This window comes from Cryptomeria japonica, chromosome 6, assembly GCF_030272615.1.
Source record: "Cryptomeria japonica chromosome 6, Sugi_1.0, whole genome shotgun sequence".
Classification (NCBI taxonomy): domain Eukaryota; kingdom Viridiplantae; phylum Streptophyta; class Pinopsida; order Cupressales; family Cupressaceae; genus Cryptomeria; species Cryptomeria japonica.
This window is the reverse complement of record NC_081410.1, coordinates 651,823,015-651,848,271: the sequence shown is the minus strand read 5'-3', so window position 1 is coordinate 651,848,271 and position 25,257 is coordinate 651,823,015. Positions and strand designations below refer to the sequence as shown.

General features: G+C 33.5%; 1 protein-coding gene across 2 annotated transcripts in view; it reads right to left on the bottom strand.

Moving 5' to 3' along the window:
* Positions 1 to 22,998, bottom strand: part of LOC131033171 (indole-3-acetaldehyde oxidase) — a 38,547-nt gene extending 15,549 nt beyond the window's left edge. Inside the window, exons 1-2 of one of the 2 annotated variants that reach the window (XM_057964317.2) lie at positions 22,670 to 22,998; positions 20,322 to 22,070 (exon numbers count right to left, since the gene is read on the bottom strand). In XM_057964317.2, the coding sequence (XP_057820300.2) occupies positions 20,322 to 22,070; positions 22,670 to 22,814 (1,894 nt within the window). In that variant the 5' untranslated portion in view covers positions 22,815 to 22,998. The remainder of the gene's footprint in view (positions 1 to 20,321; positions 22,071 to 22,669) is intronic. The other variant, XM_057964315.2, reaches the window with a different exon arrangement.
* Positions 22,999 to 25,257: the final 2,259 nt, after the last annotated feature.

Sequence of the window (25,257 nt, the reverse complement as noted above, 5' to 3'; positions counted from 1 at the left end):
TATGAAGCACTACCCTTTTGTTATTGTGCATGTTATGCATATGGACACTCACAAACAAATTGTTCAAAATTGGGACCTAAACTTTCTCAACCCTATCCTAAGATGCAAGCAGTTAATTTGAAAGAAAAAGGAAAGGCCCCAACACAAGAAGATGGGCTAGACTCAAATGGATTTACTACTATGAAATCTTGCCTAAAGGGGAAGTCTATTTATCGCCAACATAAAGATGATTCTAAAGGAATTTATAGTAACAAATTCAATGTACTCGAAAGCTTCAAGGATATTGTTGCAATGGAGCATGGTGATGATTTGGTCGGTCATGATTTGCATATATCAAGCTCAAGTACTATATCTAATCCTTCTATTTCAATTCTTGCTTTGAGATGCTAAGGACATTGAAGAAGGGAGATGTCATAGTTTCTAGTCAAATTGAGAAAGTTGAAGGGGTACAAGAGGTCACAAAGATACATGTAGTTGGGGTATATTTTGTACCTTTGATAATGATTCAAATGGAGTCAAATGAACATGATGCTTTATTGAATTTTATGCAAGTTCTAGGTACAAGAGAAGATGGTAAAAAGAAAGCAACTTTTTTGTTAGGTCTTCAACAAAAGAACATCTAGAAGGGATGCTCATAAGATATCAAAAGCAAGAAGGAAAAATCTAGTGTTATAAAAACATTTTACTCATTTCTCTAATTCTCTAAAATGATTGTTATCTCTTGGAATGCTAGGGGTTTGAGTAGCATCTTTTAACAAGAAATTGCTTGAGACCTTATTTGTGAACATAGGTTGGATATACTTTCATTCAAGAAACATAGCTTTCAATGATAGATGTGGCAAGTTGTTTTTAGAGGATTTGGATGGAGATCAATGTCTATATATTGGTGCTCAAGGTAATACTATTGGGTTGGCTTGTCTTTGGGATCCTTGTTATATCATCTCTTTGTGGTGGTTAGGGAGTAGAAATTCAATTTCAATAGTGGTTTTGTGCTTTAGTTTTGGAGAAGCTCTCTTGCTTACAAATATTTATGCACCTATTAAATTTTTTGGTATGGTTTTTCTTTGGTCTCATACTAGATCTATTTGTGTTGTTTCCCCTCCTCTCCCTTGGATTTTAATTGGTGATTTTAATGCTATTGTTAGCATGTATGAAAAAAGGGGGTTCAAATCTTATGGGCCCTTCTTCCACCTTGATGAGGGATAACATTTCTTTTCTTAATTTGGTGTACGTGATACCAAACAATGGAATATTTGCCTACAATAATAGAAGATGTGGAAATGATTCTATCTTAGAAAGACTTGACAAGATTCTTGTCTCAAACTATTGGATTGGTAATAAGTGAACTTCATTTTTAGATATTTTGGGGTGGAAAGGGTTCAATCATAAGCCCATCAAATTTCTTCCAACATGCTCACAATACCTAAACATTCTTATTTTGACTTTCAACTTATGTGGCTTCAAGCCTCAAATCTATACAAGCTAATGGAAGGATGGTGGATAGAAGGGAAGCCTACTTCTAGAATAGGTAAAGATTCTTTTTAAGGAGACTTAATTTATTATTTAGTATAAACTTAAGATGTGGAATAGATTTTCATTTGTAAATGTTTTTCAAACCAAAACTCATCTTTAGAAGTAGTTGGAGAGAATCACCTATCAAATTAACGATGAAGGGTATGATTGAGGAACTTTAGAGGGAAGAATCTATATACTATAAGGAAATTTTAGAATTAGACCTTCATCAGGAGATTTTTGAAAATAAATACTTTAGATCGATTGGCTTTAGGAAGGTGACAAACACACATCTTTTTTTCATACCATTATGAAAGAGCGAAGAAGTGGTAATGTTATAGCTTCCCCCATTTCAGCCTAGGGAGAACAATTGATCTCCTTTTAGAATATTTCTAAGGAAGCTATTAGACTTTTTTTCTTCATTTATTGAGCGAGGTGCTTGGGAAATTGAAAAAGTGATTCATTCTTGATTCCTTCCCTTATTTGGTGTTAGAGGATATGAAAAAATTACTCTTAGATCACATTTCTTTGAAGAAGCTCAAGACTATTGTGTTTTAAATGAAGAAAGATAAAGAAGCTCTAGGGCTTAATGGCTTTCGCAAAGAGTTTTTCTAGGAATTTTATGTAATTTCAAAGTTTGATCTATTATATGTTGTTTTATAAAATAATAAGAAATGCTTAAATCCATCAACTCTACTTTTTTGGTGCTTATTCCTAAAAGAAGATCCTCTTATTTGATTGTTTTCGTCTTATTGTTCTCTACAATTTTACAAGATAATCATCAAGCTTATTGCAAAGCGCTTAAAGAATTGTTTGATATCTCTAATTTCTCTTGACCAAGGGGTATTTGTGAAAGGGTGTTAGATCTTGGATAGTATTGTTGTGGATGTTGAAGCTATACATTATTTGTCTATCTCTAAGGAAAAAGCAATGTTCATTAAACTTGATATGTCTAAGGGCTATGATAAAGTTGGTCATTTATTTGTAATATTTTACTGGCTTTTAGGTTTTTCCCCAATTGGGTTGATTGCGTTATGATTTGTGCGACCTAGACTTCCCTTTCTATTCTAATCAATAGCCATTCTTTCTCCTTCTTTTTTAGCAACTGGGGGCCTTAGACAAGGAGATCCTTTATCTCTATATCTATTCATTTTAATGGCAGAAGGATTAGGTCATTTGTTGAAGCAACATAAAGTAAGAGGTCTCATTCAAGGTTGGTCTTGGGTTTGACATCTTGACCCTTAATCTCATCTTCAATTTGTTGATGATATTGTCTTGATGGGAATGGCTAAAACTGGGAGGCTACTAGCTTTAGGAAAGTTTTCAACATATAAATAGTGGTATTTGGTCAGCAAATTAATGAGAATAAATTTAGCATATTCTTCAATACTCCTAAGCCTATTCAATATAGATTTGCTAATATTTTTCACTTTCATAGTGGGAGTCTACCCATGTATTATCTAGGAATGCCCCTTCTTATTGGAAATATTAAAATAGAGTAACAAAAGAAGATTTTTGATAGATTTATTAAAAGGGTGAGCCATTAGATCTTTTCATGGTTTTCCTTTGCTAGTAGATTGGCTCTTTTGAAATTTGTCTTGCAGTCATTGTCAAATTATAGATTTTTTATTTTAGCTACTCCCAAGAGTTTTTCATAATGTTTTTAATGCTCTTTCAAGAATTTGTTTATGGGGAAAAATTTGGAAGCCTAAAATGGAGTCTTGTGAGCTAGGACTTAGTATGCAGATCTAAGAAGACTGGAGGTCTTATTTTTTGGCAGTCTAATTTCAATTATCAGTTCCTTATGGCCAAACTGTATTAGAGATGGTGTAAAAAAACCATATCAACCATGGGCTAAAATTCTCAACTCTAAATGTTTGGGAGAGGTGACAAATGAAGATATTTGATAGATGGATTTGAGTGTGGAAAAGGTTCCTTGAATTGGAATACAACTAAGAAGCAAGTTGTGCCTATAAAGAAAGGCCTATTCTAGATGATTATCAAAGATAATAATGCTTTGTTTCGGGATGATTCTTGGGATAATCATCCTCATATTCTCCCATGTTTTCCTCAACTTCAACGTCATTGTGACATCTTTTTAGAGGTTAGATGGTCCAAAATTGTTAATTTAAAGTGCACCACTCCTTTAGGGAGGTCCTTGGTTCCACGATGGAGGCAGTCTTAGAGTTTTCCAAGAGAAGGTTCTTCAAAGGATTGTAGTAGTCTTGCTTAAATTTTGGCAACTAGACCTTGTTCTTTGGAGGACTCTAATATGCTTACCTCAAAGGTGAATAGTTGGTAGCATTAGGCTATCTCTCTTCAGAACAACAAAAAGAAGGGTATGTAGAGCTCCAGTAGTGGAGAAGAATATGGAACAAATATAGCTGTCATAAATGTAATTCTTTTATGTGGTTATTAAGCCAAAATAAATGCCTAACTTGGGAGAACATCAAAGAGAGAAGATTTTATGGGTCATCCATCTATATTCTCTATGGTATTGTAGGCACCTAAATTCGTACATACTTAATCACACTTGATCTTATCCCATTATAGCCAATTAAATAAATATATATTATTTATTTAATTAATCCCTTATTTGTACCCCTCACCCTTAATTAAATAAATTTACATTTATTTAATTATGTCTAATCTTATCCCACTAAATCAATTAATAATTCACACTAAGTTAATTGATTTAAGCTAATTAAATCTCATTTCCATTTTTCCTATTATTAAATTCCACCTCACTTCAACCCTTGACCACTCAATCCTAGCCCTTGAATCCATCTACATGGATCGAGATCTAAACTTTCCATCATGTGACAAGTGTCCCTGTCCTCCTCTTTCTCACACGTGTGAGTATGAAAAGTCACATTATAGCCACCCTACACGCATGTCTCTTTCATGTTCTTCCCAATGTGTGCTCACACATCTGTGAGCACACCTAGCTCTTACACATCCCTTCTCCTTGTGACACTTGTCACAAGGCTAAGCCCTCAATACATGCCATCTCTCTCAATCCATCCTAGCCATCCATTAATCATTCAATCATAGCCATTGATTCTCCTCATCAAAAATCTATAAATTTAGACATTTGGTCTCATTTTTATCTATCTTTTATCATCCTACCCTTATGCTACTATTTTCTTCTATCAATTCATCATAATGCTACCATCATGTTGGTAGTTTGAGCAACCACACTACTCCCATCAACAACAATCTAAAGGAGCAAATCAAGTGAAGGGAGCCTTACTTTGGCTCAAGTAAGAGGAGAAGGTATAATGGGTTTTGTGCTTTAATTCTTCTTGTTTTATGCATTTATCTATCATATTTTTCCACATTCAGTTTTGTACACCCAGTGAGACCCATATCCCTTAAATTCTAACATTAATTTTGATTCCTTTTTTTGTGAATTTTCACATTCCAGGTTGTGGATTAGTGCATGCATCTGCATTTCGGTGCATGTTCTTTTCGACGTCTACGTTTCAACGCACACACTTTTTAGCGCATACGCTTCTTGATCGATGCCTCCACTTTAATTAGATTCTAATGCTTATTGGTTGTAGGGTTTTTGATATTTTGGCATCTAATCAACTTGTAGGACTAACCTGGATATTGTTTTTATTTTTTAGTTTTGTGCTTTTGGCTTGATATTTGATCAAAATAACAAGTGAACTTGTATATTTTAACAACTAATTGTGCAAGTTCTATGGATCAACATATACATTTGTGGATTGGCCCCTTTGTTTTCAACACATACACCTATGAATTGGCACCTACACTTCCTATAAAAATATTTTTTACAAAAATGAGTGTAACTTTTTGTCGAGTTATTAGATTTTCAAAATTCAAAATGTGTTGGAAAGAAGACTCAAAGATCTACAATGGGTCTTAAACCACTTTTCCATATCTTGCTTCAAAAATAAGTTGCATGCATTCAAATTCAACCCTTTATTTTTTGTAATCTTAAAAAGCACATAACTTTATCATATGAAATCATTTTTTAGTAGATTTTTGTAAAAAAATATTAAAAAGACATAAAGAATCAATTTTTTCAATTAGTTTTTTTTATACTATCTTTTTGGTGTGTTCTCCTCACATTTGAAAAATGGGCTTAAAACTAACTCCTCACATTTGGATTTTGGATCTAAAAGGAACAAGTGTCTTTTTAACCCAAGACCCACTTATTAATGCTTTGCTCTTGTTAGACTTAGGGTGACCTTGAGTGCAATAGAAATAAGTGGTCTTGTTTTCTTTTCTTTAAGAGGCTTGCTTGGGGATTTGATCACCCCAAGGGATGACCTCAACTCTCGTGTTCTGACAGAGTATAAAGAGCATGGGGTGAATCAAAATACACCCCTCTTAGAAGTAGAATCGTGTCAACCTTGGCTAAGTCCTAAAGAACTATATACCTTTGGAAAGTGAAGGTGGAGATTGGGTTACTGTCTCCTCCTGGCTATTTGACATTATTCTTTTTCAACTATTGATTTGGGCCTCACATATCTTGCGTGTTAGAGGACACCCCTTAGTTGAGCTTGTGAAGCTTAGTTAAGAATTTTTGGCCATCTTTTCTTGTGGTGCCTTTTGCATACAAGGTTTGATAATCCCATTTGAGTAGGCTTGTTGGTGTGTCATATGTAATTGAATGTTTAGATCACCCTCCCCACTTGAAACCACAAGGGGACATGCCCAAATTGAGCCATAAGATTTTGTCTTTTGAGTCATTTCTTTGTGTCTTTATCTTAAATAAAATAAATCATAAAATTCAAAAGTCCAAAAGATTAAAAAATCAAAACATTTTAGAAATCAAACAAATCCTTTGTTTAAGTCTAGGTGTCCTCTAAGTCAAGTTTTCCACATCATCTCCAAGTCAAATCTTTCATCTATCAACCTCATCCTAATCATACCTCTTATCATAATCATCTTCCTAATCATTCCTCTTCATCTTAATCGCTCCATCCTAGTCATCCACAATCTTCCTAATCAAATCAAATCCTTCCTCTTATCTCAATTATCCCCAATCCATAGGCAATCCATCATTTAGGAACCTAATCCTCATCAATTTTCTTAATCCAATCAATGTCCTAATTCTTATCCTAATCATCCTCCATAATCCACATCAAAATCCACTTCTCTTAATTTGATCTCATTATTCATTCTTAATCCTCATCCTTCATCGTCATCATTATAATCTTGTGTGCGGGAAAAGTGGTGCCAAGAAACGAAAAATTCGGTTTCAAAAAGGTCCACACACCAATGGGACTCTTGGTGCAAGTTATAGAGCTATATTGAATAGCTCAACTCCCCAAGGGACGTTCCATTGTTCTCTATCTCACAGGATCCCTCAAGTCAATGCCTTTTCTCTCAGATCACTGAGCAAAGTGACTTCAGGAATGACAACTCCAAGAATGAGGGATGCTTGATCAACTTAATATGAATGCATTCCTAGTTATGCATGATATTAAATCTAATATGATTTAAACTAGCATGGATATGATGATAAGATAAAAGATTAGTAAAATCTATCCTAACATGATATACTAGTCTAATATGAGAGTGCTATGATAATGGAAATGTTTCTTAAAATGCTTATTAAGATGATTTCTATTCAAAGAGAAGCTAAATGTTTGATTTAAACATGATTATGGATTAGATGCTTGAAACTTGGATACTTAGTAAAATGTCTATAAGTTTGATGCTAAAGACTTGGATATTAAAATGAGAGAATGAGAGCTCTATTTATAGGAAAAATAGGGCAATGGATCGTCAAGATTGGATAATCTTAACAAGGGCCAGGATTGAAAGTTATCAATCCATGTTCACAATTCTCACCAATGAAATGGTGACAATTGTCAACAAAAGACTGCTTGAGGGGAGATGTAAGAAGCATTAAATGCTTGAGAAGACATTATGGTTACCTTAGGAGGTAATGGTTAAGGTTAGGTTAGGGTTATCCATTAGATAAATCTTTTACCCAGAGGATAAACTCTTGTGCAAGGGTTAAAGAAATAACCATGGTCAAAGCCACCAATGCTTGATGAGACCCTTGAGTTAGATGAAGGTTGAGTTAGAGAGAAAGTCTCTAATCATGCAAGAAGGTTGAGTTAACCATTAATGGTTAGGAAGACTTTAAAGGTTAACTTGTTGAAGACATAAAACCTTTAATGGTTATTGAAGACTTTGAGGGTTTGAGAAGTGACTTCCCTTTGCTTAGGGATGTGACAATATTTAGGAGATGGATTAGGCTAATTTATAAGTGATTAGAAGAATCTAGAAAGGGGGTTTAGAGAGGCAAGTGGGAGATGTAGGATTTTGCAAGTGGATGGAGGAGAATTTTAATTAAAATAAATTACTTTATTTCAACAAAAATAGATGCAACTTGCATAAATACAAGTGGGGGATTAAAATAAATAAATTAGATTTATTTACTTGCAAGGATCAATTTAATTAAATGTAAATTTAATTAAAAGGAGAGAAAGGGAAATTAATTAAATAAAGTGATTTATTTAATTAAAGGTTATGAAAGACTTAGGTTAACTTAATTAAATAAACTAAGTAATTCATTTAATAATATAGATGAATGTGAATAATTTAATTAAATAGAGGAATGAGGTTAAAATGAATATTAAATATTCACTTAGGAAAGTGGTCATTTTTATATGTCTACAAATCTTAATCTAATCCCCTTGTAAACCTAATACAATTTCAACCAAATCCTAATCCAAACCATCTACCCCTTCATCCAAAATCAAGCAACCATTGTCCATTCACTTTTCGCAATCAAACCTCCAATCCCCAATCATCATTTGACAATCAAATTTTTAAGGTCTTTACTTTTGATCCCAAAACATCCATCATCCTTCATCCTCCAAATCTCATCCATCCTCCAAATCAAAATCCAACTCTCCCAACCAACCTTTCGTCTATTGCCATATTCTTATAATCCCTCTCCAACTTCCTCATCTAATCCTAATTCAAAACAAACATCCAAACATCATGGATTGGTTTGACAAAATGGTTATGGAAGTTCAAGCATCTATGTCAACCTCCATTCCTCAAACCATACCTCTAACCCAACCTACCTATCAAACATGCCCATCCAACTCATCCATACCTCAAAGCCATCCAACTCCACCTATTCATATATCTCAACCCAACCCAATTACCAAGTCAATCCCATAACCTCACATCCATCCACCATATCTCCATCCATTTTACCTCATCAAATTACATCCAATCTCAATCCATCTCCCATCCGTTATCCTTCCTCTACCTTTGACAAGGAAAATCCATATTATTTCTCGTCCATGTCTCCATATCACCTCTTACCCACATATCCCTTCCATCTAACATCTATACGTCCTTCTCCCCCATCCACATCCCAATCCCCATCTTTGTATAACCTCTTCATCACTCCACATGTAATCCAAGTCCCTTATACTATAATCCTCCAAACCATAATCCTAATCTTCCATCTAATCCTAATTATCCATTTAATCCAAATTTCCCTCATAATCCTAATGTTGCACTTAATCTCCCAACCCTTAATCATAATCTTCCAATCCATAATCTCAATCTTTCATCTAATCCTAAACCTCCATATAATCCTAATCCCCCCAAGTCCCAAATCAACCCATCAAAATCCACATCATCCTTATCTAAACCAAGACCTATATTAATAATCTTATCCAAGGACTACTAGTAAAGGAGACTAAATCCCCACCTCCAAACAAAGTTATGCAATCTACCCAAGTCTTACATCCAATTTTATATTCTCCAAATCAAGACACACCTCAATCCCATAAGCTTCATGAGACTCCCATCCCTTCATCTAGCCAAGTTAAAGAGTCCATATCGTCCCCCATTAAACCATCCACATAATTCCAAACATTCTGAGAGCTTGTTCCAAAGCATGCTACCACAAATACCCATTTAAATCAAGATCAAAGCATCCCTTTATCTAATGATCTCATTCCAAATAAGATCAAATCACTCCATCTCATAATCCTATTCGATTTCAAGAACAAAATATCACCTCCACTCCATATCAAGATCCAAGCATCCCATCAACTCCATCCCATGATCCCCTTCCATCTCAAGATCTAATTATCCACATAATTCCCCTCATGATCCCTTTCCACCTCATGATCCCCTTCCAAGTCAAGATCAAAGTATCCCCTCATCTCCATGTCATGATCCTAATCCATCTGAAGATCCCAATATTCCTCCTAATCTCCCTCATGATCCTAATCCTCCACAAGGCCCCATCACACCTATCCAAGTTATCTATGAATCCCATACTTATCAACTTGGCTCTTCCACCTTAATCCATTATAGTGTCCTCCAAGAACTCACAATTCCTCACACCTTCTCTCCCCCTCAAAATGGACTCACATCTTGTTTCCAAAATAATAAGTATGCAATTGGCAAAATAAATTGTGAAAAAATGAACTATCAAGGAAAAGGGTTAGGCCTCCATGAACAAGGCATATTGGAACCCCTTCAAGTCAAAGCAAATCCAAGTTCATATGGCCTTGGCTACCAAGCTCATGCTCAAGACATTAGTATATTGTACATCCCTTCTAAATCCAAATGTTCTCATCCCCCATCTTCCAAATCCCTTTTAGGCCCTTATATCCCAAAGCCCATTCATTCCTCATCCACATCCATTTTGAGTCCTTATGTTCCAAAACCAAATCCTTCATCCCTTCCATCCATATTGGGTCCTTATATACCTCTATACACCACATCCATTAACTTTATCTCAAAATCCACCACTCCATCACCTCAAATACCTAAATAAGATCAATAAAGGAAAACATCCTTGAATGCCTTCTCATACTCTCCTTCAACTACCCCACCTATAAATCTCCAAGTCATCTATCCTAATGCACCCCTACCATTGCTATTGGGAGCAATTTAGATGTCAAATCTAAAATGCATAAAACCAAAAAATCCACAAAACTCCAAGGATCAACATGTCCCATCAAAAGGACATGCTAAAGAAAAGAGAACTATGATCCAAAAGAAAGAAAATTCCAAAAGGCCACAAATGCCCAAAAAGAAAAAAAGAAAAACCATGTGGATTCCCAAACTACTCATAGAAGAAACACGTCTTAAAGGGAAATCCAAATTGGCATCCAAATTTGCTAATCCAAAATCTTGCTACACTCATAAGATCTCGAATACTTCATTTAAAAATCCCTCAACTTCTAAATCCAATTTAGGCCCTTATGTTCCAAAATCCGCCATCCCAAGTCCCTTATCTCCATTTATTTTGGGTTCTTATGTCCCAAAATCCACATTTGATCCTCCATCTAATTCAAAATCTTCTCCTCCACAACTCCACCACCCCTCAAAGTGTGTTCCAATGTTGTTCTTCCCAACATCCCCATCCATTTAACCACAAGTCCTTCCAAAATCCCCATCCATTTGTCCACTAGTCATCCAACACCCCATCCCTTATCCAACACCCATTCTCCATAATCCCATCCCTTTTATCCAATCCTTTGCATAAATCCTTATCCTCTTCCATATCCCCATTTGTTCCATCTCCCCATCCATTTCTACCAAATTTCTATGATCATACCTCCAAATTGCCTTGTTCCATTATAACACATCTTTAAGCGAAGGGATACCATCCACATAACTAGATGCTTGAGTCCTTCCTTTACCCCCCTACCACACATCCACTATCCTCTGAATCCACTTATATACATCCACTTATCCTCATTCCTATCCATCCAAACTATTCCAAAAAGCCAAAAAAAATGAAAAAAAGAAGAAAAGGTAAAAAGTAAAGAGAAAAATCCATCCAATGGTGAAAACCACTTCTTGTGGTGCCTTGGGTAAGTACCATAATGAAAACTTGGTAAGCGAGTGTCATACGTATGTTGGCATAACTAATGGAGTTGATATGATGAAGATGACTGGTAAAGTTGATGGAGATTGTTGGCTAGATGATGATGATATAGTTGTAAGTTGTTTGATGACTTTATTTGTGTTGTCATTGATGGTAACCATGTTTGTTTAGCCATCTAAGTCATCTAGACCTATTGCATCCTCCTAGTAGTAATTGGATCCTTATAATAACAACGTAATCCCCCATCCTATTGCACTATACACTTGGGGGCAAGATTCACCCATACTATCCTGACATCCACATCCTCCATATCCCTTATCCTCTATCCATCATTCTATTTAAGTCCATCAAATTTTCCCATTCTTTGATCTTGACTATCATATCCATATCCTCCATCTCATATTCCTCATCCTATCCAAACCCATCCCATCTTTGATCTTGATAAAAAACTAGAAGCAAAAAAAAATGTACATGCATGCTTTGGACAATACAAGCCTTAATTCCTCTTTCATCCATATCCCTTGTGCATTATCCTTCCATCACATACATCCATTACCATCCTTCCATTCTTAATTCAACTACCTCTTGTGTGGGGCATTTCAATCCTTCACACCATAGCCCTTGGGTCCTCATTCCCTTATCCTCCATCCTTTAGTCCTCCATCTCCCATCCCTATCCATTCGCTTAATCTCTCCATCCATTCCATCCAAGCAATCTCTCCATCCATTCCATCCTTTTACCAAGCCTCAGTTCTCCCTTGTCATTGGTTCAAATTCATTCCTCTATCCTACCAATCATATCCACCATCTCATCCCATCTTATCCAATCCCTTTATTCTCCTACCATCCTATCCAAACCTCCATGCAATCTCATCTCATCCAATCCCTCCATCCCTCAAATCTAAAAATCCCAAATCAACCAAACCAAGTGAAATCAATCCTAATCCATGCAATCCAATCTTGTAATCTATCCCATCATCCTGAATCAACCCATCATCTTGATCCAAATCAATTGATAATCTAGTGATCATCTTTAATCTAATCATCATCATGGGATGTATCTTTCCCAATCCTTTGGATATTCATGGTTCTTATCATTACTATCCTCTTCAATCAATCAATCCATTGGTTTTTATCTTGACTAGGGGCAATATTTTGGTTTGCTTTTGGTTTGTTGTGCATGCTTGATTGTTGCTTGTGTGTGTTGTCATTTTTTGCATTAATCATGCTATCTGCATCCTATTGCCACAAAGGCATCATGGTCTTCCATATTATGGTGTCATAAGGCATATGTTTTGATTTGACCTTTTTTATCACACACTTGGCACATTGTCATCTAGGTTCCTCATACCTTGGTGCATAAAATTACACACAATATCAAATCCAGGTTACTTATACCACTGCAACATGATTCTCCTTCATTCTTCCATTGATCCATCCCTTCATCATCCATACCATTTTCCTCTTCATCTTTCATCCTATATTCATGTCCATTTCAAGAGCACACACATGTTCTTATAATCTGCATGTCCTCTGAAGGGGGCATACCACCACCTCATCATCCTTCCTCATCATACCAATGATTGGGCGTCATGCTACTAGTTCTTATCCCTTTCTATCCACTATGTTTTACTCTTCTTTGATATAACATCAACTCATGATGCTATATCAAAGAGGGCCAAAATGTAGACACCTAAATTTGTCCATACCTGATCACACTTGACCTCTTCCCATTCTAGCCAATTAAATAAATATTTATTATTTATTTAGATAATCCCTTATCTTTACCCATTACCCTTAATTAAATAAATTTATATTTATTTAATTAAGTTTAACCTTCATCTTTGTCCTTCATCATTAGTTAAATAAATTTGCATTTATTTAATTATGTCTAACTTTATCCCACTAAATCAATTAATTAATTAATTTAAGCTCACTAAACCTCATTACCATTTTCCCTATTATTAAATTCCACCTCATCTCAATCCTTAACTATTCAATCCTAGCCCTTTAATCCATCTACATGGATCAAGATCTAAACTTGTCATCATGTGACAAATTTTCCTATCCTCATCTTGCTCACACATGTGTGAGCATGAAAAGTAACCTCATAGCCACCCTACCTTTTAAACGCCATAGAAATGTCACTTTCCAAGCCACCCTACCTCTTACACATGTCATAGACATGTATCTTTCATGTTCTTCCCAATGTGTGTTCACAGGTGTGAGCACACCTAGCTCTCACACATCCCTTCTCCTTGTGGCACTTGTCACAAGGCTAAGCCCTCAATCCATGCCATCTCTCTCAATCAATCATATAGCCATCCATTGATTATTGAATCATAGTCATTGATTCTCCTCATCAAAAATCTATAAATTGAGACATTTGGTCTCATTGTTATCTATTTTCTATCATCCTACCCTTATGTTGCTATTTTCTTCTATCAATCCGTCATAATACTAATATCATGCTTGTGGTTTGAGCAATCACATTCCTCCCATTAACAACAATATAAATGAGCAAATCAAGTGGATAAGGGTGCCTTTACTTTGGCTCAAGCAAGAGAAGGTATAATGGGTTTTGTGTGTTAATTCTTCTTCTTTTATGCATTTATCCATCATATTTTCCCATCTTTGGGTATTAATGGAGTGTGTACCAATCACCTTCTTTTCAGTGTCCCTTTTTAATGGAAATTTCAAGTTTATGGTGGAAGCTATGGAACAGGCCTATAATTTATAAAAAATCCTTGTTTGAGTTTTGAAATAGTTTGGGTTATCCCCTTGCTTGGGACATTGGTTGCTTCAAACATTGCTCCTTTTATTCTTTGGCAAATTTGGTTGGAGTGAAATCATCGAATCTTCCAAGAGAGGTGAAATAGGATCATGCCAATTTGGCATAAAATCAAGTGTATGCTAAATAGACCATTGAGGCTAAATTCTATATTGATGATCCTCCTATCTCTTTTAATTTTTGTCTTTTAGATATCTTGGAGTTGTCCTTTTCCTCTTCTTCACAAGCTATGTCTAATATGAGAGTTCATATTTCTAGGGAAGTGAAATAGTTAGCTAAGCAGTCCTCTCCCCACTATGGTTTTCTTAAAATAAATATGGATGGTCCCTTGCGGGGAAATATAAGTGATACAAGGATTAGTGGTGTTGATCATAATAGTAAAGGCTTGATTTTTTCTCTTTTCTTTTTTATGGGCCTTTAGTGTAATAATAAAATGGATTCTTTGGCCATTCTAATAGCTCAATAAAAATCTTGTGCTTTGTGATGGAGAACAAATATTTGTAAAACTGACTTTATGATTATGACTCCACTTCTAAACTTACTCTATAATTATGGCTTTGCTAAGCAGATTCTTTGTCTATCCACAAACTTTGAATCAATGTCCTTTGTTCATATTCCCAAAGAATGGAATGAGGTTGTAAAATTGACTCTATGATTATGGCTTCAATTTTGAACAAGAGGAATTTACAAGAGTCCTCTTGGAAATTAGCTTTGGTTGCTAAGCAAATTCTGTCTATCCACAAATTTTGAATCAATCTCCTTTGTTCATATTCCCAAAGAATGGACTAAGGTTGTTTATTATTTAGCTTAATGAGCCTTGGCAGGGTTGTACAATTAGAATGTTAGGATTGAGGTGATTTGGATTAGGATAAATCTTAGTAGATTCTTCAACTTTTTCATGAAGATCAAGAGGATCAATTTAAACTTGTTAGGATTCAAGACGATGAGGCTTGGTTGGAGATTTCATTTTTCTAAGTATTTTCATGGGTAGTATTGTAAGATTCCTTGTAGATTCTTCTTCTATTGATTGTTATGATGCTATGGACATATAGAAATCTCTCTCATGTGTTTGTACTTAATTCCCTTTGATTAAGAATTTTGTTCCCCCAAAGATGAATCAAATTTGCAGTTAATGCCCAAAAGCTACAATGGTAGTAAGATGTGGAGCATAATGGAATGAGTGTGATAACAATTTTTTATCTTTTATCATAGATTTTACAACCATTGTACATCAAAATACTAATATTTAATAATAAACATATTTAAAAAAAAAAAAGAAGCATCATCAACTTTAAGAAAATATTTTGATTTGTTCATTTGATATTACAATTATATAGAAGTCATAAAGATCAAACATAAATAAAATTCTGAAATTAAACTACTAGCATACCTATCTTTAGAGGAATATAGGTAAAGTATGTTGAAAGATATCATATTTGTTCATTATTCCACTTTAAAATATCATTATATATTATATTGTAATTAATATTAAATCATTATTAAGATATGATTATATTAAGATTACATTATTATTATATTATCATATCATTATATTGTTATTTTATATTAATTTTTATCCTTATCCTTGAGAAAAAGTTGACTTAGCCATCAATGTCCTATAGCTAAGACTAAATATGATGTACAAAAAAAAACTAAAAGCAAAATATTATTGAGGTGGGAGGATGACAACCAACAAGGATGAAATTTTTTAAGGCTTCTAGTTTTTATTGATGGAGGATTTTGCATCCATTATGTAAGTGTAATATGCCTTCGACATAACTAACCCTCACCTTATCTACATTAACTTGTATCTTGGTGGATGGTGTGGTCTATTTTCATCCTAATCAATTGAACTATAATGCCTTGATACATTTACTTAATTAGGAAATAAAAATTAAAAATAAAATAAAATTAGAAGGAAGACAAAATATATAGCCACATGATAAAAAATTTATGAAGTAGTGACAATATAATTTCAAACCTACTCTTCATCTTAGCTAAAATTTCATATTTTCAATTATAAGAAGAATTCAAATTATCATACTTGGTTATTAAATATTTTAATTTGCTTCCTATTTGGATTCGACTCCCTAATCTACCTCTTCATTTTTGGTGTGAACCCTACTATGAGGGTACTGGTAACTCTATGGGTTGTTTCATCAAGGTGGATCACGATACTACAATTTTTTCTCACACCACCTTCACTCATATTTTGGTGGAAGTAGATCTATTCAAGCCTCTCTCAATAGAGGTTTTTTTTTCAAGTGTTGGATTGTTCTTGGAGTTAAAGCCTTTGGATTATGAAGGTATCCATTTTCATTGTAGAAAATTCTTTACCATGAGACTTTTGGCACTTGATTGCCCATGCCACGAGGTTACTCAATCTTCCATTTGGTAGAAGAATTATCTTTACAAATATATTATAGTGAATGTGGTCAAGAATGATTCTTATTGAAGGATCTAGAGCTTTATGTTATTGATGGGATGTTGGTCCTTCCTCCACCTAGGTTGTCTGATGATCTTGTTGTAGCTTCTTCACCTTTTTTAGTAAGTAGTGTCAATGTGTCTCCTCCTATTTGTGTTGTGACTTCCACTCAAGATTTAGTTCCTCTAGTTAGGCACTTCTCTCCTCATGTTTCATTTCCAATTACATCCTTAGAAAGGGTTTCCCCTCCTCCCTCTCTCAACTCCATAGATTTGGATGATGATTTTCCATGAATGTAGTTTGATGAAGGAAGAAATTTACTCCAAAAACATATCTATGTCCCATGCCTAAATTAGGTGTGTGCAATCCACTAGGTCTAGTTATGATATCATATAGTTCTTTTTCATGGCTTGTTCTTAGAAACTTTGTTGGGGTGACATGCCTATTAGGCCTTTGATAGAATTAAATAAAAATAATTAAGAACTAGTTATCTTAATATTAGAATATTTGTTTTACTAGTATTGTTTTCTTTAGATGTATTAAGATATAAATTATATAATATTACTATTAATGGAAGTATTCACTTAACTCATACTAGAAATTTTTAGGTAAAAAAATTATTTAAAATTGGCATTAATTTTTAATATAAAGAGAACAAAATTTTAAATTATACATCTACAATTTAAATGTAGTAATACATCTTTATATAAAATAGATTTCAATAAAATTTATATGTATATATTAAAAATTAAATAAATATTAAAATTTACTAGTCACATAAAAATTAAAAAATTCTTTAATTCTTTGAATACAAGTAAAAGTAAATAATTTATTTTCATTTTAAGTAAAATAAGTCTTCAATAAAAATATGTAAGTAATACAAATAAAACAAAACTATTTCTATATATAGTAAATACAATAATTTTTAACTAAAATAAAATTGATCTTAAATAAATAAAATAGTCTTTAGTAAATAGAATCATCTATCTATTCATTTATATGATCATATGTACTACTAGTAATTTAAATAGATATTTAAATTTATTAATATAGAAAATAAAAATACTTATTCAAGTATAAATTTTTCGTATAAATATAGAGGAATTTATTTGAACCATTATCCATTAAATATAAAAAAAATCAATAAATAAAAGACATTGGAAGACCAACATAACTACAACACAACTTAATGAGAGATTTAAAGGAAAAAAAAGAGTCAAACGAAACATCTATAGTAATAATACGCTAATACAAGAAAGACACAAAATTCTCAAAAAATTAAAGGCAAGAGATGGGGAAGTCAAACCTCATAAATGACAAAAATATCAAATAAAACAAAGAATGATAAGTAGGCAAGTCCCTAACCAACCAATTCCTTTGTAGCCATTTAAAATAGATTCCAAAACCCCCAACATCACATTCTAGCCTTGAGCTGCAATAACCATCTATGTAGGAGCCATGTTGCAAGCACCACTAGAGTCAGTGGGAGTGTCAAAATAAACCTCATGAATAGTCTCTTGATGTTTCTTATTGTAAATGAGGCCACTTTCAATGAAATGAGTGTAAAAAGCACTTATTTGACCTCTAAAGTTTTATTTATTTGTGAATATTATGATTATTGTAAAATAAGGTCAAATTTTTGTTATCATTCAAGAAATACTAAACTGTTTATTGTAGGGTCCTAGATAAAATTCCTTTTATGTTCTCGGATAGGTTTGTGGTCATGGGAATATTCTTGTGGTTATAGACTCAACAAATTCAAATTAGGTAACTCTTCCCTTCCTACCTAGGCCAACCAAACACAAATTTTTGCAATTTGTTGCCATGTCATTGAATATAGAGGCATTCCATGCATTCATTTTATATATTGAATATTCAAGAGACTAGGAAGCAGAGACATTTGAATTTTTCAGACTAAAAGAATCTACAGTAGCAAAAATATTTCTAAGAGTATATGTATGGTTAAAGAATGTTGTTTTCAATCTTATACACAGATTTCAATAGGTTGGCCTAAAGACCATATTCCCTTATGACAGAGCAACCTAACCAAGGTACTTATAAATATGGTTAACCTTCAAAATTCAAAGGGCAAAAAAGAAGTTAAGTTAAACCAAGGAAGTGAAAAAAAAAGTTTGTAGATCCCACATTACAAATTTGAAGACATAGAGCAAATCCACAATCACAGACTTATCCCTAATCATCAAACCCATCCTTGCTGAAAGTGAAAAAGATATTTTAAATCCTAAACAAATGTTATAGTTTTAAAACATTCATTTAAATCATTCCACTATTAATTATAAATTTAAATAAACAAATTACTAAAGTAAAAAAGTTATCCTTTACTATTTCTAATTAACCTAAGCTAATTATAAGTAATTAATTAACCTAAATTAAATTTAAATTAAAAACAATATTTTGATATCCTATGAATCATATAACTAATTAATATTCTACAACTATTAGAAAATAAAAAAATATTAATAAATTGAGATACACAAGATAATTATACAACAAAGATAGTCAAATTAGTCTATAATAGGTGATGTGAGAAGCGTCAAAATTGATTGGAATAGTGGTAAATGCAATATTAGTAAATTGAGATTCACAAAGAATTATACAACAAAGATAGTTAAATTAGTCTACAACGGGTGATGTGTGAAGGGTCAAAATCGATTAGAATAGTTGTAAATACAATACATTCTCCCATGTAACATCAAAACAAAAAGGACCATTATTTCTCCCCATCTTGGGAAAGCTGATGAGCATGAAGGAAAATATTTGGTCTTAGCAGTTGAGTCCTATAGGAAAAAACTCGGGGGTCTTCTTTATAGAGAAGTCTGTCTTTTGGTTGTGTCTGATTTTTCTTTGAAAAAGAAAAGGAGTTGAACATTGCAGTTGTGGGTCCTATTGGACATGTGAGAGGGTGTCCCTTTAAGGAAAAGAGAAATCAGAAGTTATGATTATGTGACTTTTGGTTAAGATTGGTTCTCAAAAAAGAAACATTAACCCCAATAGATCAAACTTTAACTTCAATTCAGAATTCATTGGTGAGGTATGGATTCATGCTCCTTCATTGATCCTTTCAAAACCATCTTCCCATTCATTCATAAATCTTTTGGAAAGCATTACCCTAATAAAAAATATTTAAACCCCCTTTCTCCATAAGAAAGGAAGAAAGATTCTTTCTGCAGGGCAATCTGTATATGAGTCTGCAGATGGCTTATAGTATATGGGACTACCCTTTACTCCGGGTGGGAGGCACCTAACTGTGCTATAAAAGAGGCATACATATCTTACCCGTGGGATTTAAACTTGTGACCTTTCTTTAAGAACACAAGTTCTCCACCACTAAGCCAACTCAGACTGTACATGTGGGTGGCTGCCGATCCAAGATTAGAAAGCGCATTGCAAAATTCTGTATTCAATTCCTTTTTCAGAAAAGGAAGCTATGTCCATAGGGAAGGGGATGGAGACTAGGCAGGCCAAGAAAGTTCCTCATTTACTTCTGGTTAGTCTCAAGAACATACTTCTAAACCAGCCAGTTTACCTTAACTATTTACCCTAGGATTACCATACATTCTTTGCTAGTATTAAGAACCATCTGCACAAAAGAATTCTTGGGTGATCTGATAGTCTCAATTTGTCATGCAGATGTAGCATTCGCTGCGATTGTGCAGATACCTACTCTTGAATGGTGTTTGTAATTTAAAGTGAATAAGGAAAGGAAATTACCTGATGCCTGAAGCTCTGCTGCAACTTTTGGAGAAGGCTGGCCTACCGGATTGTACTCATGATGAAATTCCATTGTTTGTTTACCAGCTGTAATGCTTTTTGGTTTGCAGGGCCATTTCCCACAATTGGGAGTATTGCCATTCTGGCTATTGTTAACTTGCACAGAATCAATGATGCGAGGAGGGACAACTTCTTTTACAAGAGGACTTAAAAAGTCAAAAAGAAAACCCACCGCCACACTTTGCCTGTAAGCAGATTTTCGGGTACCTTCCACAGGAATGACATGTAGTTTAAGCATTTCTATTGCCTCAAGAAGAATAGCAGGTGATATAGCTCTATCGACTAAGAATTCTTCTACACTGGTAGCCCTAATAGCATGCCTCACCCCAAATGCACCAAAAGCAAGTCGAAGACTCTTTGCAACCAGATTTCCTTGACGTCTACTGGGATAAATTTGAGCCAGGCAAGCAGCATTGACATAAGACACTGCATTACCAAGCGGGCGAGGAGCTGCCCTATATGTTTTGAACAACAAATTTTCACAAATATCAGAGTTCCCATTGATACCACTGTCTTCAACAGGATTCCTAATTTCATTCCAGTATGGAATGTATACTGAAAGCAATAGTGTCCCTGAATCAAGACAAGTTTTATCAAGGAATTCCTCCATGGTTAACAAAGATTCTGTTCTCTCTGATATGATAATTTTGACTGATGCATTAATTCCAAGGAGAATGGTTGCAACATCTGAATCAAATGAAAATTTCTTGGCCATAATTATGTTGCCACCAATGCTAGCTGTATTTCTAATATATCCAGAGGCTACCTTTTTCAGGTGGTTGGCAATACCCTCAAAAACTAAATTTCTAGTAGGGATTACTTTCCCATTATCCAGAACATCATCTGCAATGGCATTTGTATCCTCCAAGGCTTCTATAAGCTTGGAAATGGTTACAGCTGCTCCAACTTCAATCTCAGAGTCATGTCTTCTAATAACCTGTAGCTCTGAGATGTTACTGATATCAATAAAAACTTTAGGTTCTATGTTTTTGTAGATTCCAGCACTTGTGTTACCTACTACAAGCTTGGGTTCAACATTTTCCTTAACAGCCTTTTCCAGGGCCCCCAAAATATCATCCAAGCTGGATGGTCTGATCCAAACACGTTCTTCTCCACTAAACTCATCTTTATAAGAAAAATTCAATGTGGGTCTTATAGAATCTTCACAGCTTTTTCTACAGAATTTGGAATTAGTAGAAAGTCCAATTGAATTGTATTCGGGCAACTTATTTGGATCAGGAACTTCATTTTTCTTCCAAAAGGTGTTGAGACCCAAGTCTTCCAAATCAACATCCCCTGCAAAACTTTTACAAACATCAGCAATGGGTCTGTAGCCAGTACACCTGCATAAATTCCCTGCAATGGCTTTTTCAGCTTCCAAAACTGAAAATTTTGAAAACCCTTGTCTATGATCATGTTTTCCTTTGGCTTCAGCCTGACGAAGAGCACCATAAAGAGACATACACCATCCTGGAGTGCAGTACCCACACTGTGAGGCATGAAAACCTGAAACTCTTTTGTGGATAGCATGATGCCCATCCCTGCAATTTCCAAGCCCTTCAGAAGTTGTGATGGAACAACCATCTATAGATCCCAACAGTGTCAAGCACGAGCTTATTGAAAATTCCTCTGTCTCTTTTGTATCAGTGTTGTATTTTGATAAATGCACAACACAAGCTCCACATCCCCCTGAAAACAATCAGACGATTTAAGGCCAAATTGGTCTGTAAAACCTGCCAAAAGTTATCTAATATCTACTAATTTAGATGGTTGTTCATTATCTGTTTCTGGTTCTGAAATAAATTCATCAAAGTTGGTTTGATTTTCTACTACTCTCCAATGATTTGTACGTATCTGTTTCTAATGATGTGTACATATATGTTTGTAGTTTTATAATAGAAGTTAAGATTTTTACAAAATTCGATTGTGTGATGTTTCAGATTACACACTATAATCCATTAAAAAAAATTCATCAACATTTCCGTCTTATCTAAGATTTCATCTATTTGGGGTTTGTTAAGATATAAGTATGTTACATACTGTAAAAGCTCAATTTGAACTTCGATAACAGTTTTCTTGGGTGGATATGTATACAAACAGTCTTGCCAAATCAAGAAAACCATATTCTCTAGAAAATCCATAAGAATGGTATAAATTTGCATAAAGCAAAAGAGAGAATACAATTTAAATTTGATTCAAAAATCAAAAGAAAAAGTTTGTATAAATGCCTGCACAAAGTAAAACAGAGTATACAATTTTTAGTAGATTTTGTTTATGATAAGATTTACCTTCTCCACAGCCAAGTTTGGCTCCTTTGTACTGAGTGTGACAACGAAGATAAGAAAGCAGAGTAGTTGCTGGGTGGATTTGAGATAAATCCACCTGAGTCTTTTGGCCATTCAGCACAAAAACCAGTTTTTTTGCTAATTCCATAATGCCAGTACTCCTTTCTGGGTGTGCTGGAGTTAAACAGTGTTTATTTAAATTATACTGAACACATCAGATTTGCTCAGCTACTTTTACAGTCACAAACTGTACTCGGCCAATTTTGACCTTTCAAGTTCATATCATTATCATTATTCCTCTGAATTAGCTTTCAGTAACGTGGTTTTTTCAGAAACACATTTTTAAATTGGTCGTGTAATATTTTTTTGATCAATCAAGGGGCAAAAGTCGATTTTATTAATATACATGTTTGAATACAGAGGAAATATAGTTGTGTGATTTTTAATCTAGAAATATTTCTTCATTTTAGAAATGAAGTGATTTCAATTTTTTTAATTTGAAGTGAAATTAAGAAACAGTTTTAGAAGATGTTTTTGATTTTATTCTATGAGAATAGAAAGTTTTGAAAAAAAAAAAATGTTTTAGGGGTTGAGCTTAAGGGCTTGGAGGGGTTTCTATTGTGGAGACTCAAGTTCAATTTTCAATAGTGATTTTTGAGGTGCTATAAACGAGACACACATACCTTACTCCCTATAAAATTTATAATTTTATATTTTTTATTAATAAAATTTGAAATAATTTTTAAAAAATAATTCTTTTCATTTTAAATTCATTTTAAGTCTTTTATTTGTAGATATGTATAAGAACACCATCTTCCTCAAAATTTTGAGTCTAAAGTTTTAAGCTTACCTTGTTCACAAACTAAGACCATTTATTTGTAAATATTAAAAAAAAACTTTATCTCACAAAAATATTTTAACAAATCCTCTACCACTACAATTTTTTCTTCTTCTTTCTTTCAGTATCAAATTACACACCTGCTTCACCATATTTTTTATCATTATTATATTAAAAAAACTCTATATTACAAATATTATTATTTATATTTAATTTTTAATAATTTAGTACATAATTTTACATTTAATGTGTATATTAAGAAACCTCAAGTTCCATATTATTAATAATCTCATTTAATTTAATTTTTTTAAATTGTATTATATTTTTTATAGATTAATGTAGAACTGTATTCTTCATTACTTAGAAATCCAATAAATTATTCACTATATCATGAAACCTTTGTGTTCATAATGACATAGTGTGATTTTTAAGTTGTGTCATGATTCTTGCCACAAAGATTCAAACCTCTATTGAGGTGATATTGCTCAGTGTTTAGTTTGGGAGATGAGGTCTTGTGTATGTGGCCTCAGCGGTCTCATCAAAAGCATTTCAATATTTTGTTAAGTTTTTTATTTTGTTTTTACATTGAAAAGTATAGTAACTACTATATACTTATATGTAACTTTTTAATACTATTATATACTTATATATAACTTTTTAACATTTTATTTGTGGGTATTAATATATATTTTAAAAATTTATGGCTTTATATTTTAAAAATAAGTATCAATTCTAAATAGTTTTATTTTTCTTGTGAATAGAATCATGCATTACACTTCAGCCCTTGCTACCATTATAGGTTGTTTTTCAACATAAGTAGTTATCAATTCTCTTAGACATGTAAGTAATGTCAACAAAACTTGAATCCCAATTATTATTATGTCAAGAGGCATCTACAATGACATCAAAGTGTCCGTAAACAAAAATTCAATTTTGAAACAATTTGACATGCAAATGACAGGTAAATGTATGAAATATGTAATCTTTTGGTTTTCGTGGAGGTGCTATTTTATTACTCCAAATAAAATAGAACCCTTGCCACTTGTCTCCAACTATATGAAACCGTTTCATTCAAATGATAGTGGAAGAGTGCCATAATATTTAAAAGGGAACAATCAATAAAATCAAGTAGATTCCTTTCTATTATAAGATATCTCTCAGCATAATTTACCTATATTTTTAAAATATAGATATACTAGTTATGCCGAGAGGTATCTACAATGACATCAAAATGTCCATAAACAAAAATCCATTTTTGAAACAATTTGACATGCAAATGACAGGTAAATGCATGAAATATGCCATGTTTCAGCTTTGTGAAGGTGTCATTTTATTACTCCACCCTTGCCACTTGTCTCCAGCTAGATTCACAGCTTTTTGCATGCATGACTTTAATGGATTTGTATTCTTGGTGTTTAGTATTTTAGAAGAACGTTTATTTTACAGATGATTCTCTTCTATTATAAGATATCTCTCGACATATTTTACATATATTTTTTAAATATAGGTATAAAAGTTTTAATATTTTTTCATGTAAATAATTGAGTGATTATGGGCATGTATTTATTTACATCTCCTAAGTCATTAGAATCATCACGACTTAAGAGATCACACTATCACTCCAAATGCATTCAATGATAGAGTATCCATAGCCAAATTTAGCTAGACACCACACTACATGCATCATTACATCAACTCTACATCTTTATCACATGCTTTCTATGAGTGCAAATTTACATGTCATCTTCAAAAG